Genomic DNA, 16718 nt, shown 5'->3' on the forward strand with positions numbered 1-16718 from the left:
TACCCTAGAATTCTTTAGGGCAGAGAAAATCATACATAATCAGACTATTTTGACCAAAATAGGCTTTTGGGGCATATCTAATTCAATCTGCCACTAGCAGCTAGCAAACTAGTCATTAGCCCTAAGTGATACATATGAGCTAAAGGCACAGATGGGACTGTTCACCTCACAGTGTCTCATCTAGGACTTCTGAATGACCCCCCAAATGTTTTGAGTTTCTGAATGCTAGAGAGTATGGAGCATGCGTCTTCTTCTTCTTCTTTTTTAATTTTTGAAATATTTATTTATTTAGTAATCTCTACACACGGCATGGGATTTGAACTCATGACCTTGAGATCAAGAGTTTCAAGCACACACACACACACACACACACACACAAAAGAGTGGCAAGCTCTACTGACTGAGCCAGCCAGGTACCTGAGAGCTTGTTTCTTATTTGACAAATTCTAGAGCAAAATGAGGGGGAAAATCCTAAATATTTTTTATTCTTTAATGATTTATTTATCTTAAAGAGAGAGAGAGAGAGAGCACACAAGCAGGAGGAGGGGCAGAGGGAGAGGTAAATAAGCAGATTCCTCTCAGAGTGGGGAGCTTGACATAGGGCTCCATCCCATGACTCCAAGACCATGACCCAAGCCGAAATTTTTTTAAATTTTTTTTCCAAGCCAAAATTAAGAGTCAGATGCTCAACTGACTAAACTAACTTTTCTGTAGTGCTTTTATTAAAAAGCTTTTATTTAAAAAGCTTTTTAATTGTAGAGCTTTATTTAAAAAGCTTTTTAATTGTAGATCTTTTATTAAAAAGCTCATCAAATGTTCTTACCTATTGAACAGACATCTTACATGAAGAAAAAAGCAAGAATGAGGGACACACAAAAAGATTCAATCACTTATCAGATAAGGCCTATTTTCTATAAGAGCTATAAATGCTGGACTAAATCAATGGTTTCCATGCATGTACCTGTGTGTCAAAGACATTATTCAGCAAAATTCCATACTGATGAGAGAGGCAATCAGAAAGCCAACGACAATCATGGATAACCTATGGAATCAGAAGAAAGAAAGAGTAATTAGAACCTGGTTGCTAATCTTACTAGCAGGGGAATCAGTTTACACACTCACCTTCAAAATTCTCTTGTCTTCTAATACCATCTGAAGTCCATTGTTGAAAGCACGACTTCCCAGAAGGAAAATGTCAAATAAGTAAACTCGGCTATTTGTGGCCACCTATAATAGACCATCCAGACATACATATTATAGGAAGAAAAGAACTAAGGAAGAAGATCTGAGGATCAAGAAAGATATATGATAAAATATTTAACATCCTCACTTTTAAAGAAAACAATAGTCATTCAGTGATTCTTAGGGAAAACAAGTTTAAATCTTAAGAAACTATCATTTGTGATCTTTAGACAGAGAGCGAGCATGAGCCGGGAGAGGGAGAAAGACAATCTCAAACAGACTCTGCACTGCCAAGAGTGGAGCCCACCATGGGGCTCAATTCCACGACCCCAAGATCATGACCTGAGCTGAAATCAAGAGTCAGACCCTTGGGATGCCTGGGTGGCTCAGCAGTTGAGTGTCTGCCTTCACCTCAGGGCGTGATCCCCGGGCTCCAGGATTGAGTTCTGCATCAGGCTTCCGCAAGGAGCCTGATTTTCCCTCTGCTTATGTCTCTACCCCGCCCCTCCCTGTGTCTCTCATGAATGAATAAATAAAATCTTCAAAAAAAAAAAAAAAAAAAAGAGTCAGGCACTTAATCAACTGAGTCACCTGGGCAGCCCTCATTGTGACTTTTCAAGAGGACAGAAATAGACAAGCTGGTGGATTTAGCCTTTGCTTTTTTACAGTCCCAAATTTAATGTTTGACATTTCACCCTCAGCATTTTAATACACCAAGGATCTACGGGGAATTAATAGCATTTCATTGTTATTAACACAAAATGCTATTTCTCAGAGTCTCATAGTATGCATGGTTGTGTTAGGTGTTACATAAAATCACTCAAAAGAGAAGATTCCTGCTCTCTAGCAATTTTAAATAGACAACAAATAAGTTGGCACAAGTGGTAGGATGTGAAACACTGTTTTTAAGACGATTTTATACAATTTTACGAGTTTTAGATTGTTTCTGATCATGAAGTTCACAAAGACGATACTATACCTGGATAATCTACTGAGTCAGAGAACGAAGGCAAAGAGACATCCAAATTGGTCTAGAGAACCAGAGACATGGCAGTCTAATGCCATATTTGTCATTTTAGGAGCTAAGTGTTGGTATAGCTAAAATTGGCAGTCCTACCTGATATCCATTTTCAGAACTTTCATATTGTTTGCTAGAATAGAACACCTAAAATAGTCACTTCTTTCTTTTTCTTTACCTCCTTAATTATAAAAACTGAATAGACACATTATAAAAGTTTGAAAAATAATTATCTGCTAGACTGAAAACTCTGTGAGAAGAGAGATTACACTGGATTCACCACTGTACATGCATCAACTAGAACAGAACTGGGGCGATGAATGGCTTAGACATTTCTTCAGCAAGCCAATACACGCCATACAACACTCCCTTCCATTTTTCATATGCAAATAATGTATATGGCTCTGATAATGTGCATTTCAATCTATATCCTGCTTTTTTCTACTCATAACTCTGCAAACATTTTTCTGCATTGCACTTGTCATTAATTTTTGGCAGCTGTATAAAGTCTATCAAATCTACAGTAATTTCCATTTGTTAACTACCTCAGTGGTTTCTGATTCTTCACCATAAAATGATGCCAAGATGACTAGGTTCTCACATAATTTTTTCATATATTTTTAAAGATTTTATTTATTTATTCATGAGATACACACAGAGAGAGAGAGAGGCAGAAACACAGGCAGAGGGAGAATCAGGGTCCATGTAGGGAACCTGACGCGGGACCTGATTCTGGGTCTCCAGGATCATGCTCTGGACCGAAGGCAGCGCTAAACCACTGATCCACCTGGGCTGCCCAATTTTTTTCATATTATGAATCATTTAGTGTAGATACCTTGATCGATGTAACCCTGAGAAGTGGGCAAATTGCCAATCCTAATAAACTTTATTCTCTCAGTAGGTGGAGGTAGGTCCTGACTCAAATAATGGAAAACACTGGTGGAGGATTCAGCCTGCTTTTTTGGCCCACCTTAAAACTGATACTGCTGAGTTTGATCCAAAGGTGGCTGTCTATCCTACAGCTAGTCAAGGCTCACCACAAACTTCTTTCGACACAATGGGGACCCTCACCTGACATCTCCCAGGTCCAGGAAAATGAAAATGTGACAGAACCCTGCTATGGAATGCTACCAACCAGAAGGAAAGATAAAAATTCTTCATTAAAAAAAACTCAAAACTTCACACATCTTTTCTTAAAAACGATTTTATTTTGAGGATGCCCAGTAGTTGGTAGAGCGTGCAACTCTTGTTCTCAGGGTTGTGAGTTCAAGCTCCACGTTGGTGTAGAGATTACTTTAAAACATTAAATTAGGGGATCCCTGGGTGGCTCAGTGGTTTAGCACCTGCCTTTGGCTCAGGGCATGGTCCTGGAGTCCCGGGATCAAGTCCCACATCAGGCTGCCTACATGTAGCCTGCTTCTTCCTCTGCCTGTGTCTTTACCTGTCTCTCTGTGTCTCTCATGAATAAATAAAATATTTTTTAAATTTTTAATTAAATCAAGTTAAAGGCTTTATTTTTAAGTAATCTCTATACCCAACATGGGACTTGAACTCACAAACCCAAGATCAAGAATTGCACACTCCACTGATTGAGCCAACCAGCCACCCCTGAAATTTTCCATATATCTAAGGAGAGAGAAAAGAGCCGGGGAAGAAGACCTCAAGCAGAGCCTGTGAGACAGCAATGATGATTATTTTTTTTTAAGATTTATTTATTCATGATAGACATAGAGAGAGAGAGAGACAGGCAGAGACACAGGAGGAGGGAGAAGCAGGCTCCATGCCAGGAGCCTGACGTGCGACTCAATCCCAGGACTCCAGGCTCGCACCCTGGGCCAAAGGCAGGCACCAAACCACTGAGCCACCCAGGGATCCCAGCAATGATGATTATAAAAGTGAAATTATGAAGAGACAGAAGCTCTTTGCTTTTGAAAAGGATAAACTCAGAAGAGTGAAAGACATTCCAAATAAATTATAGGATAGCGACACTGAGGTGACATGAAGAAGACCATTAAGATCAATTTGTCAGTGAAGCCACAATTATTTCAAAATAAAAAGTTGAAAATATCTTTTACCTGAAGCCAACATAGTTTCCCATGACGACACACATTAGCACCTTCTGCTGCCACACTCAGGACACTCTGCTTCTTGATGTGGAGCATCTGGTGAGAAAGAAGAAAATCTCCAGAGAATAAATATTGCTACCATGATATCATGAATGGCACAAGTAAAATGGCTAGTGATTAACAAAGTGGATAATATTTTTTAAACTTGCAAAATTTGACTAATCCAAAACACAAGTCACCTTCTTTTACACATGCACACACAGCACATTGTTTCTAATCCTTTTAGTTTTTACAAAATTATAGCACAACTGGAACATAAATAATTCATATCCTAAATGCTAATACGAGTTGAAAAACTCACTTTTTAAATTTTTTTTAAATTTTATCTATTTATTAATAAGACACACAGGGAGAAAGAAAGGCAGAGACACAGGCAGAAGGAGAAGCAGGCTCCAGGCAGGGAGCCCAACATGGGACTGGATCCTGGGTCTCCAGAATCAGGCCCTGGACTGAAGGCGGTGCTAAACTGCTGAGCCACCCAGGCTGCCCTCAGAAACCTTTTGTTACCACTAATGCTACAGCAAAAGATTTCTATGTCTATGACCAGATTCCTCAAGCAAAAAACAATGCCCTAACACAGGGAAATTTACTATAACTGAAGGGAACTCACACAGTGGCTGAGTCTCACAGTGTACAGTGTTCAAAATGAGAGGAACAAGAACTTAAGAGGTCCCTTAAAGTCTTAGATTCATCAAGTTACTCAAAATTGATATAGCAATATTCCAGGAACACATGCTGATCTTTTGATTATCTATAATTGTATCCTATTTCAAAACATTATACAATTCTAAAATCCTTAACCCATAAACTATGAAAATATCTACATGATACAAGATTCTCCCCACTTTACAGGTAGGTAAATTACTCAAGAACAGAAGGGCATGGTGACTTTCACTAGCATGCTATCTTCCTTTAGTCAGCACAGAGTGCTTCTACATTGAGTATTTTCTATCAATTATGAAAAAGGGGGGCTGAATTTCAGTTCTACCCCCAAAGAACAGCAAGAAGTCTGCAAAACTAGGAACAAAAGCTGTATTTCTCTATTGACAAGAATTTCCAACTACCTCTTCAAATTTCCAGTCTTTTTCTAAAGATTTATTTATTCATGAGAGAGAAAGAGAGAGAGAGAGGCAGAGACATAGGCAGAGGGAGAAGCAAGGTTCCCGCAGGGAGCCCAATGTGGGACTTGATCCTGTAAGCCAAAGGCAGACGCTCCACCGCTGAGCCACCCAGGCATCCCTCAAATTTCCAGTCTTTTATTTTTTAAGATTTTATTTATTTATTCATAGAGATGCAGTGAGAGAGAGCGAGAGGCAGAGACACAGGCAGAGGGAAAAGCAGGCTCCACGCAGAGAGCCTGACGTGGGACTCGATCCAGGGTATCCAGATCACGCCCTGGGCTGCAGGCGGCGCTAAACCGCTGCGCCACCGGGGCTGCCCCAAATTTCCAGTCTTATCTCATTTTTTGTTGTTGTCATCGGACCCCCCTTTTTTTTAAGATTTTATTTATTTATTCATGAGAGAGGCAGAGGGAGAAGCAGGCTCCCCCTGGGGATCCCCATGCAGTACTCCATCCCAGGACCCTGGGATCATGACCTGAGCCATAGGCAGATGCTCAACCATTGAGCCACTCAGGTGTCCCATCATTTGACCTTTTATTTTTTTTTAATTTAATTTAATTATTTTTAAAAATATTTTCTTTATTTATTCACGAGACACACAAAGAGAGAGAGGCAGAGACACAGGCAGAGGGAGAAGCAGGCTCCATGCAGGGAGCCCGATGTGGGACTCAATCCTGGGTCTCCAGGATCACACCCTGGGCTGCAGGTGGCGCTAAACCGCTGAGCCACCGGGGCTGCCCCTCATTGGACCCTTTAAAGAATGTGTTGATATATAAAAAATTCTTACAACTCAATTTAGAAATGGGCAAAGGTAGCACTTGGGTGGCTCAGTTAGTCAAGCGTCCAACTCTTGATCTCAGCTCAGGTCTTAATCACAGTATCATGAATTCAAGCCCCATGTTGGGCTCCAATGCTGGGTGTGGAGCCTTCTTAAAAGGGGGGAGGGGCGGCAAAGAAGGGGAACTTGGCTGGTTCATTTGGTAAAGCATGGGACTCTTGATATCAGGGTTGTGAGTTTAAGGCCCGCATTGTGAATGGAGCTTACTTTTAAAAATAGGCAAAGGGGCAGCACCGGTGGCTCAGCGGTTTAGCGCCGTCTTCAGCCCAGGGTGTGATCCCGGAGACCCAGGATTGAGTCCCACATCGGGCTCCCTGCATGGAGCCTGCTTCTCCCTCTGCCTGTGTCTGTGCCTCTCTCTCAATTTCTGTGTCTCTGAATAAATAAGTAAAATCTTTTAAAAATGAAAATAAAAATGGGTAAAGGAATAGACATTTCTCCAAAGAAGATAAACACCCAACAAAAACACATGAAAAATTCTCAACATTATTAGGCATCAGCAAAATCACAATGAGATAGCATTTCGCACCACTAAGATGGCTATAATCAGAATGACAGATAACAACAAATGTTAATAATAATGTGGAGAAATCAGAATCTTCATATTCTGCTGGTGGGAATATGAAATAATGTAGCAGTTTTGGAAAACAATGGCCAATTCTCAAAATGTTAAACATAGAGTTATTATACTTGTACATGAATGTTTATAGCAGCATTATTCATAATGGCCAAAACTAGAAAGAACCCAAATGGTGAAAGGATAAATGAAATATGATATATACATATAAAGGAATGTTATTTGGCAACAAAATTGAGTGAAATACTAATACATGCTGTAACACAGATCAACATGCTAAGCAAAAGCAGCCAGTCACAAATGACCATATATTGTATAATCCTATTTATATGAGATGTTCTAGGGGTGCTAGTCAGTCGTCAGTTAAGCGTCTGATTCTTGGTTTCAGCTCAGGTCAAGATCTCAGGGTAGTGAGGTAGAGCTCCTATTGGGCTTTGCAGTCTGCATGGAGTCCTCTTAAGATTCTCTCTCCCTTGCCTTCTGCTCTTTTCCCCCCAACCCCCTGCCCTACTTGCATGTTTGTGCTCTGTAAATAAAAATAATATATGTAATGTTCTAAACAGACAAATCAATAGAGGCAAAAAATAGATTTTTGGCTGCCAAGGGTTGGGGGGACTAGGGAGGCATGGAGGTAACAGCTTCGAAGCATAGAGTTTGTCAGTATGAAAAATATTCTAGGGACATCTGGCTGGCTAGTCAGTAGAGCGTGTGATTCTTGATCTCAGGGTTGTGAGATCAAGCTCCACATTAGGTGTAGAGATTACTTAAATCTTTTTTAAAATGTTCTAAAATTCATTATGATGTACAACTCTGTGAATATGCTAAAATCCAGTGAACTATATACATTTTAAATCAGTCAATTTAATGGTATATGAACTATATCTCAATTAAGTGGTTAAAAGAAAAAAGAATCTGTGGAAAGCTAATTCTTCCTTTAAAAAAAATGCATCTGTTTACACAAGCATAAGCTGGCAACAAAACAGGAAGCTTTAAAAAAAAAACAAAAAAAAAAAAACAAAAAAAAAAAACAGGAAGCTTAATGACTCCCCTGAAGTCTGTCTGTGAACTGTATGCTAGGCTCAATATTTACTGTCATCTCTGAAATTAATAAATGATTACAGAGAAATTGCCTAAGCAGAACATGTAGAATGGATTTTTAAAAACATAAGTAAAAAAGTTTCTCTAAAAATTGCCAATGGCTCTCCATCCTACTCAATCAAACTAAAAATCCTTACCATGTCTAGTAAACCCTGCTTGATTTGCCTCCTGACTCTTTCCATTTCCTACCACTCTTCTTCACTGTGGTGCTGCCTCCCTGCTATTCCTCCACATAGATTAAGTGTGTTTCAGTCTCAGGGCCTTTGCACTTGCTAATCATGCTTTTTAAAGGTCTTTACCTAAATATCCACAGAGCTAGCTTCCTTACTTCTTTCAGATGTCTGTTCCAATATCACCTCTTCACAGAGGTTTTCTCTGTCCACCTTATATAAAATAGGAACTCCGTATTACTCTACTCTTCAAACCACACTTTATTTTTCTTCACAGTGCTTATCAGGAGCTGATAATTGTTTATTTTCTTGCATTGAAATGTAAACTCCTAGGACACCTGGGTGGTTCAGCTGTTGAGCATCTGCCTTTGGCTCAGGGCATGATCCTGGGGTCCTGGGAAGGAGTACCACATAGGGCTCCTCACAGGGAGCCTGCTTCTCCCTCTGCCTGTGTCTGCCTCTCTTTCTTTCTCTCATGAATAAATTAAAAAATAAGATTAGGTGCAATGTATAATAGGACACAACTTTTAAAAAAGATTTTATTTATTAATTTTATTTATTTATTTATTTTTTATTGGGAAGCCCGATATGGGACTCGATCCTGGGACTGAGCCAAAGGCAGACACTTAACTGCTGAGCCACCCAGGTGTCTCAATAGGACACAAGTTTTAAAAATTGGGAATAAATACTTCATAAGAGAGTACATCATATTATCAACAAAAGTATGAAAAGACATTCAGTGTCATTAGTCATGTCTGCCTCTCTCTGTATGTCTCTCATGAACAAATAAAATCTTTTTAAAAATTAAAAATACAAAACAAAAAAAAAACAAAACAAAAAAACAAAAAAAAAAAAAATAAATAAAAATTAAAATTAAAAATAAAAGTAAACTCTTTAGGGTGCCTAGCTGGCTCAATCAGAAAAGCATGCAACTCTTGATCTCGGGGTTGTGGGCTCAATCCCCACCCTGGGTGTAGTGATTACTTAAATAAATAAATAAATAAATAAATAAATAAATAAATAAATAAATCTTGAAAAAGAAATGAATGTAAACTCCTTGATAGTTAACTTTGTCTTTACTATTACTTTATTCCAGACCTCAGAATAATGCCTGACCTTTAGCAGGCACTCAGATATTTTGTTGAATTTATTAGGGAAAACATCAATGATCTCATAATAAGAGAAAAATTCATGAGACAGAAACATGATACCCATATGCAGACAACACTCAGAATGATTAAGGGCAATACTTACTGCAGCACCAAACTTCTGCTGGAACTGATCAATGACTGTGTATGTCACCTCCTCTTCCTCTGCAGAAGAATGAAGGTAATAGATATATTTGTCTTCTTTGGCCTCTCATTCACTTTAGCCATCCTCATAAACACCTCCTGTATTGTAACTCAAAGGTCTAATGTTATTCATTATCACCTGCATTATCTCAACGCACAGTGAACACTCTAGCATCCTGTTTCCCAAATAAGAATAAACAAAAGCCTCACCAGTGAAAATCTTATGAATACAACTATTTAATCATTTCCTGTGAACATCCAGTAATGTTTCCCTCCTCGTAGATTTACATCTTAAATATTTTAAGACATGTACTTTTTAAAAAGATGTTCGTAATAAAAAATAATGGTTTAAAATAAAATTAGGCCTGGAGATGGGCCATAATCCACACGTCTGGAATTCTCTGGGTCCTTAATTATGTTTTAAAATCGTTTATTTAGGGATGCCTCAGTGGCGCAGAGATTGGGCGTCTACGCCTTTGGCTTGGGTCATGATCCTGGGGTCCTGGGATCAAGTCACGAATCGGGCTCCCCTCAAGGAGCCTGCTTCTCCCTCTGCCATGAATAAATAAATGTGTCTCTCATGAATAAATAAATAAAATCTTTTTAAAAATAAGTAAAAATAAAATCATTTATTTAAAAGGTTAGAGGTATAGCATAACATTTTTTCTTCATCTCCAACCTCTAAAACTTTGGAGTGGCAAAAGACAGTCTGCACACCTCTTTTTCTCTATCCACACTCTCTCTCTTGGTGATTTCATCTAGTCTCAAGGCTGTAAATATCATTTATCAGCTAACTTTTGCATTTCTATCTCCATCTCAGACCTTTCTCCTACTCTCTAGTCTGACATTCAAACTTAGGTGGACCTAAACTCTTAATCATCTTCCCAAAACCTATTCTGTCCAGAACTGTTCCCATGTCAGCTGAATAGCAATCCATACTTCAGGCTACTCAGACTGAAGCCCCTGAAGTCACCCTTGATTCTCCTCTTTCACTCAAAACCACATTAATATACCAGTACACTGTGTTGGCTACACCTCAACATACATCCAGAATCCCACCACTTTTTACCAACATATGGCTACCACGAGAGTCCAAGCCACCATATCAACTTGCCTTAAAATTATTTCAATAGTCTAACAAGCATTCATGCTTTTACCTTCGTCCTCCTCTCAATATCCATATAATATCTAGAGTAACTTTGTTAAAACAGAAGTCAGATCATGTTGTTCTTCTGCTCAAAACTATCCAATAGGAAGTAGAAGTATTGTTTTTTAAGATTTTATTTATTTATTCATGAGAGACAGAGAGAGAGAGAGAGAGAGAGAGAGAGAGGCAGAGACATAGGCAGAGGGAGAAGCAGGCTCCATGCAGGGAGCCTGATGTGGGACTCAATCCCGGGTCTCCAGGATCACACCCTGGGGCGAAGGCAGCACTAAACAGCTGAGCCACCTGGGCTGCCTGGAAGTAGAAGTATTTTTAAAAATGCTATTTATAATAGCATAAAATATGAAATAGGGATAAACACAGCAAAAGATTTATAAGACTTATATGCCAAGAACTACAAAATGCTGTTGAGAAATTTAAGATCTCATGGAGGGATATATTGGGTTGGGATATTCAATATAGTTAAGAGACCAATATTCCCTAAATTGATCTATCAATTCATTGTGATTCCAGTAAAAACTCCAGTGGGGTTTTTTTTTTTTATAGACATTGGCATTCTGATTCTAAAATTCATAGGGGAATGCAAAGAGCACAGAATAGCCAAAAAACTCTGAAAAAGAACAAAGTTGGAGAACTAACATTACCAGATTTAAGCTCTATCATCAAACAACAGTAAACAAAACAGTCTAAAAAAACGAACAAAACCCAGTAAACAGTCTAGGGTTGGTGTAAAAAGATCACTATAACAGAGTATAGTGTCCAGAAATGAACCTACACATACATGGACAACTAATTTTTGACAAAGGTGCAAAAGTAATTGAATGGAGAAAATACAGTCAACAAAGGATGCTGGAACAATTGGCTATCCATATGCAAAAAGAAAGAAGGACAGACAGAGACACATACTTGGGGGCACCTGGGTGGCCCAGTCAGTTAAGTGGTTAAGCGTCTGCCTTTGGCTCAGGTCATGATCTCAGGGTCCTGGGATGGAGCCACAAGTTGGGTTCACTGCTCAGTGGGGAGTCTGCTTCTCTCTCTACTTCTCCCCACTGCTTGTGCTCTCTTTCTCTCAAATAAAAAAAGAAAATCTTAAAAATATATATATGTAAAGAAATTTGTTGATCTATACTTCACATCATGTATAAAAATGAACTAAAAATGGATTCCAGGCCTGAAGGTAGGCTAAAACCATGAAGCCTCTAGAAGAAAACATAGGAGAAAATCTTTGTGACTGAGTCAGGAAAAAATTTTGTAGATAGGATATCAAAAGCACAATTCATAAAAGAAAAAAAGTGGATAAACTGCACTTTTTCAAAATTAAAAATGTCTGCTCTTTGAGAGATAATTTAGAATAAAAAGACAAACCAAAAAAAAATTTAAAAAAGACAAATTGCAGACTTGAAGAAATATTTGTAAAGCATGTATGTGAGAAAAGATTTATGTCCAGGATATATAAAGAGCTCTCAACACTGAATAATAACAGTCCAACAAGAAGATGCACAAAAGATATAAACAGACAATTCACCAAAGATATTCAGCTAGTAAATAAGAAAAGATCTTTAATATACTTAGTCATTAGAGAAATGGTAAAACCAAAAATCTTCCAATGGTTTCTCTTCTGACTTCAGAGTAGAAGCTTGAGTCCCTACAATGATCTACAATGTTCTCCATGAAATGCCTGTCCCACTTCATCTCCAATTGCTTCTCTCCTTGCTCCAGCTACACCAATCACTCTGATCTCGCTGTTCCTTCAAGATCCTAACATGTTCCTATCTCAGGGCCTTTATATTCCTTCTTTTTTCTGCCTAAAAAACATTTCCGGGATCCCTGGGTGGCTCGGCGGTTTAGCACCTGCCTTTGGCCCAGGGCGTGATCCTGGAGTCCCCGGATAGAGTCCCACATTGGGCTCACTCTGTGGAGCCTGCTTCTCCCTCTGCCTGTGTCTCTGCCTCTCTCTCTCTCTCCATCTCTCATGAATAAATAAATAAATAAAATCTTTAAAAAAAATTTCCTGGGGCATCTGGGTGCCTTAGTTGGTTAAGCATTTGCCTTCGGCTTGGGTCATGATCCAAAGGTCCTGGGATTGAGTCCTGCATGAGGAACCTTGCTCAGTGGGAAGCCTGCTTCTCCTTCTCCCTCTGCCTGCTGTGCTCCTCTCTGTCAAATAAATAAATCTTGAAAAAAAAAAAAAAAAGCAACCACAAACATTTCTCAGATATCCATACAACTCAATCCCTTATTTCCTTCAGGCCTTTGCTCAAATGTTCTCATTTTTGTGAGGTCTATCCTTAACACCCTAAAATTATAAAACCACTCTTTTCACACGCTTCTTTTTTCTCCTTAGCATTTGGCAGTAACATACTGTATGTTATACTCCTTTTCTTATTTAGTGTCTGTTTCTTGCACCAGAGCTCAATGAGGGCAGGGCAGAGATACCACACTTTGGTATCCTCAATGTCTGGCATGTAGTTTACCCTTGTATCCTCAATTATCAAATAAATAAATGGGGGATCCTCGGGTGGCTCAGCGGTTTAGCGCCTGCCTTTGGCCCAGGGTGTGATCCTGGAGACCTGGGATCGAGTCCCACGTCAGGCTCCCGGCATGGAGCCTGCTTCTCCCTCTGCCTGTGTCTCTGCCTCTCTCTCTCTCTGTCTATCATAAATAAATAAATCTTTAAAAAAATAAAATAAAATAAAAATAAATAAATCACAATATTTTGTCTTAATTCAGAGCCTAGAAACAATGGCCTAGCTGAGGATTCCATATAGAACCTTAAGTTGGAGTTATGCCAACTCTCAAGGGTTCTGTACCACAATAAAAAGAACTCAGACAATTCAGAGCCCGAGTACTTACCTGATGGGCTGTATTTGAGGTCATTCCGCAGGGTGGTGGCTGGTGCCTCAGAGCCAAGAGAAAGAGGCTCACATATGTTTAGGTCTTCATCTTTATCCATCCTGGTTCTTTCTGTATTTACACTATGCTTACAAAAAAACAACACTCTGATGAACTTGTTCTTTGTTGTTGATGTGTACACAGATTTTGCCACATATCAATGGTAAGGAATCTGGACCTCCATTTCATAGAGGACTCACTCATCCACTGTTTTTACATTGATTTGAAGATACCATCTAAAGATGGAAGAAAACATCCACCTATTTCTTCTCATTTCTATTACCTCAGGCCATTTGAGGAATTACATAGCTAATGAATTAGTGTTAAGTCTTTCTACCCTAATGTGTACATTTGGGTAAAATCATAATTAAGAAAATTATTTCACTATACCTGACAGAAGATGTCTTTTCTCTCATTGCACCTTGTTCCACTTCATCCAGTAGTTCCACTGTAAAACAACCAAATGGCTTCCAACAGAGTTTCCAATCTGAAAGCAATTAACCACTTCCCTGTCTCCTTATACTCACAGTCTGATGACTAGGTACCACAAGTAATAATTGGAAATGAAATGTTAGCCCACAGAGGCCTTCATTGGCCAGGAATAAATAGAGCAGAGGAGCCTATCCAAAGTCCTGAAGACATCTAATACTATATTCCTACCTAGCCTCTTTGGTCATTCAGCAGGATAAGAAAGCTCTTAACAGGGCACCTTTGTCATCATGCAGATTTGTTCAAGAGATATATTTTCTTTCATATTCGTTCCCACTATAATGCATCTTCCCTCCCACTGTGTAGTGTTTGGGGATTTTCTCTCAGACCATTCACAAATCTGTCCCTTTCACTCTCACAGGCTGGTGTACTAACAATTCAGTGACATGAATTTTGTACAGTGGCAGTGTCGTAGCCAATGAGATTTATCTGAGGCGTGATTATTGCTAATTGAAACAGTTCAGTGACATGAAAGGCAATTAAAGCTAGACTAGAAATCACAAAAGAAATATGAAATATTCCACAGATTCTGAAAAATTTTATTTTTAACCTAACAGTGCAGGGAATGTAGGATAATATTGTATACCATTGATTCTAAGGTGCACATTTTAAACAGCTCCAAAATCAGATATGATTTACAGTTAAGTACATGACAATTTAATTGGCAGCTACGTTTTCTTTCTTGAGATGCGAAAATAATGAACTTTATAATTAATGGCATTTTAAAGTCAGTTAAGTATACTTAGGTACTATTCAGAGAGGATCCACTCAGGGCCCACTATGTTTCAAATGTTTCTTTCCCCTGTGCTATCTGGGTGTTGTTGAGTCTGGGGCAGAGAAAGTGAAAGTCACTAAAAATACTGACTAGTCAATTATTTTTCATTTTATTTTTTAAATTTATTTTTATTTCAAGGTTTTATTTAAATTTCAGTTAGTATTATTCATTTTAATAATTTTTATTCAAAGTGCTTTTCAGGAAGAGGGGGAAAAAGTATCAATCTAGGGCTGACTGAACCACAGGGAAAAGAAGGAGAAGCCTGTTCTTTGAACTTAAAAATTATGAACAAAAGCCAAGTCTTGAGAAAGAATTTAGGAAGAGATGAAATCCATGTGTACAGTTCACAAAGCTGGTCAACAGGCTCTGCTTAAGTTAGGGAGATGGTAGTAGTGATGTGATTCCTTTTTTTTTAAAAGTAGTGATTCCTTTGCTTCTCTTTACAAACCCATTCACAGCCTACCTTTGTTCAGTCCAGAGCTCTGATGCAGTGCAGAGGCTAACAGTTAAAATACAGTAAGAATTCAACTATGGGGCACCTGGCTAGCTTAGCTGGTAGAGCATGCAACTCTTGATCTTGGGGTTTCAGGTTCAAGCCCTATGTTATGTATAGAGATCACTTAAAAATAAATTCTTAAAAAAAAAAAAAAAAGAATCCTACTACTGGGCAGCCCGGGTGGCTCAACGGTTTAGCGCCACCTTCAGCCCACGGCGTGATCCTGGAGACCCGGAATCGAGTCCCACGTCGGGCTCCCTGCATGGAGCCTGCTTCTCCCTCTGCCAGTGTCTCTGCCTTTCTCTCTCTGTGTCTCTCATGAATAAATAAAACCTTAAAAAAAAAAAAAAGAATCCTACTACTACTACCACCCTCAGAGCCATTATAAAAAGGTGTTCAAGGGATAGAGAGTGTTTATAGTAGCATACTCAGTCAGAAAGGAACGGTAGGTGGCTAGAACTGTGTGTCTTGAAGTAGGTCTGGATGGACAGTCATTATTTTGGTGAATTTTCATTTCTCTCTTAATTCTACTTATCTCATAAAACAAAGTAATCTTTCAAGCAGCAGTAGTCTCTGGTCTACAGGAGTCCTTTCCTGTAGGTAAGAAATGAATAGGTCTTTAAGGTCCCAGATCTCTTGTTCTCCTCACTCCTCCATCCCAGACTGATCTTTACTCCTTCTTGGAGGGCTTTCTGCTTTTGAATTCTTGAAAATAAGAACAGTTCTTGCTTCCCTTTTCTTTTATCCTAATTGGCTTATCTGCAGCAACTGACCAGAAGAGCTTCCATATTTACTCCTTTTGGCAAACAGTTAGACCTACTCTTGCTAAATGGCTTTTGCTGGCAGAAATAAAGAACAGAGCTATGTCTTGCAATTCCAAAATCCAAAACTCTCTGAAAACTAAAAATTGTCTGTAACTCTTTTGGCAGCAAAACCTAACTGACATACTATTTATGGTCCTAGTTTATTCCATTTAGAATGATTATCTGCACATTTCCCTGTAGAAATGTTTTATTACAGAGTGCTTCCCAAACCTGCTTGAGATGTTACATAATATAAAGAGTATATAGTGTTGTTTTCCAAAAATCCAGGTTTCTGAATTCTGAAACATTTGGACTCCAGGGTTTTATATAAGGGGCTGTGAATATACTTTGACTCTGTAGTGTTAAATTCAATTGCTGAGCAAGACAATTCCTTTCTGTTCAGATTCTTAACTGCCCACTGGTTGAGTGTCTAGTAACGGGCACCAGCAGTTCTCACATTGTAAACCCTAGATGATTAAAACTCTTTATGACATTCTGCTCATATTACACACCAAAAAAATTAAGATAAAGGTCAATTCGCCAATACCCACTGTAAGAGTTCATCAATGCAATATTAAAGGCAATACAGCATCTCAGTTTTTCAAAAACTGGAATGAAGCAGAGCAGTGGGTTTACTACTACTACAAATCCCAATATCCACAGTCAGGAAACATGC

At 38.8% G+C, this 16718-nt stretch overlaps 1 protein-coding gene and 1 non-coding gene across 16 annotated transcripts in view; one reads left to right on the top strand and one right to left on the bottom strand.

Annotated features, from left to right (window-relative positions):
- The window catches only part of EXD1 (exonuclease 3'-5' domain containing 1), a 36085-nt gene that overhangs the window by 10632 nt on the left and 8735 nt on the right, over positions 1 to 16718 (bottom strand). For 13 of the 15 annotated variants that reach the window (XM_038580104.1, XM_038580098.1, XM_038580095.1 and 10 more), the window contains 6 exons: positions 13870 to 13927; positions 13441 to 13562; positions 9385 to 9443; positions 4276 to 4362; positions 1123 to 1227; positions 962 to 1042 (listed from right to left, as the gene is read on the bottom strand). In XM_038580104.1, coding sequence (XP_038436032.1) covers positions 962 to 1042; positions 1123 to 1227; positions 4276 to 4362; positions 9385 to 9443; positions 13441 to 13562; positions 13870 to 13927 — 512 coding nt within the window. Of the gene's footprint in view, positions 1 to 961; positions 1043 to 1122; positions 1228 to 4275; positions 4363 to 9384; positions 9444 to 13440; positions 13568 to 13869; positions 13928 to 15667; positions 15834 to 16718 lie in introns of all 15 variants that reach the window. The other 2 variants (XM_038580105.1, XM_038580106.1) reach the window with 2 other exon arrangements.
- LOC119866955 lies at positions 14358 to 14497 on the top strand. The gene has a single exon (XR_005381907.1). It is a non-coding gene; the product is annotated as a U4 spliceosomal RNA (small nuclear RNA).

The sequence above is a fragment of the Canis lupus genome, chromosome 30 (genome assembly GCF_011100685.1).
Source record: "Canis lupus familiaris isolate Mischka breed German Shepherd chromosome 30, alternate assembly UU_Cfam_GSD_1.0, whole genome shotgun sequence".
NCBI classification, from domain to species: Eukaryota; Metazoa; Chordata; class Mammalia; order Carnivora; family Canidae; genus Canis; species Canis lupus.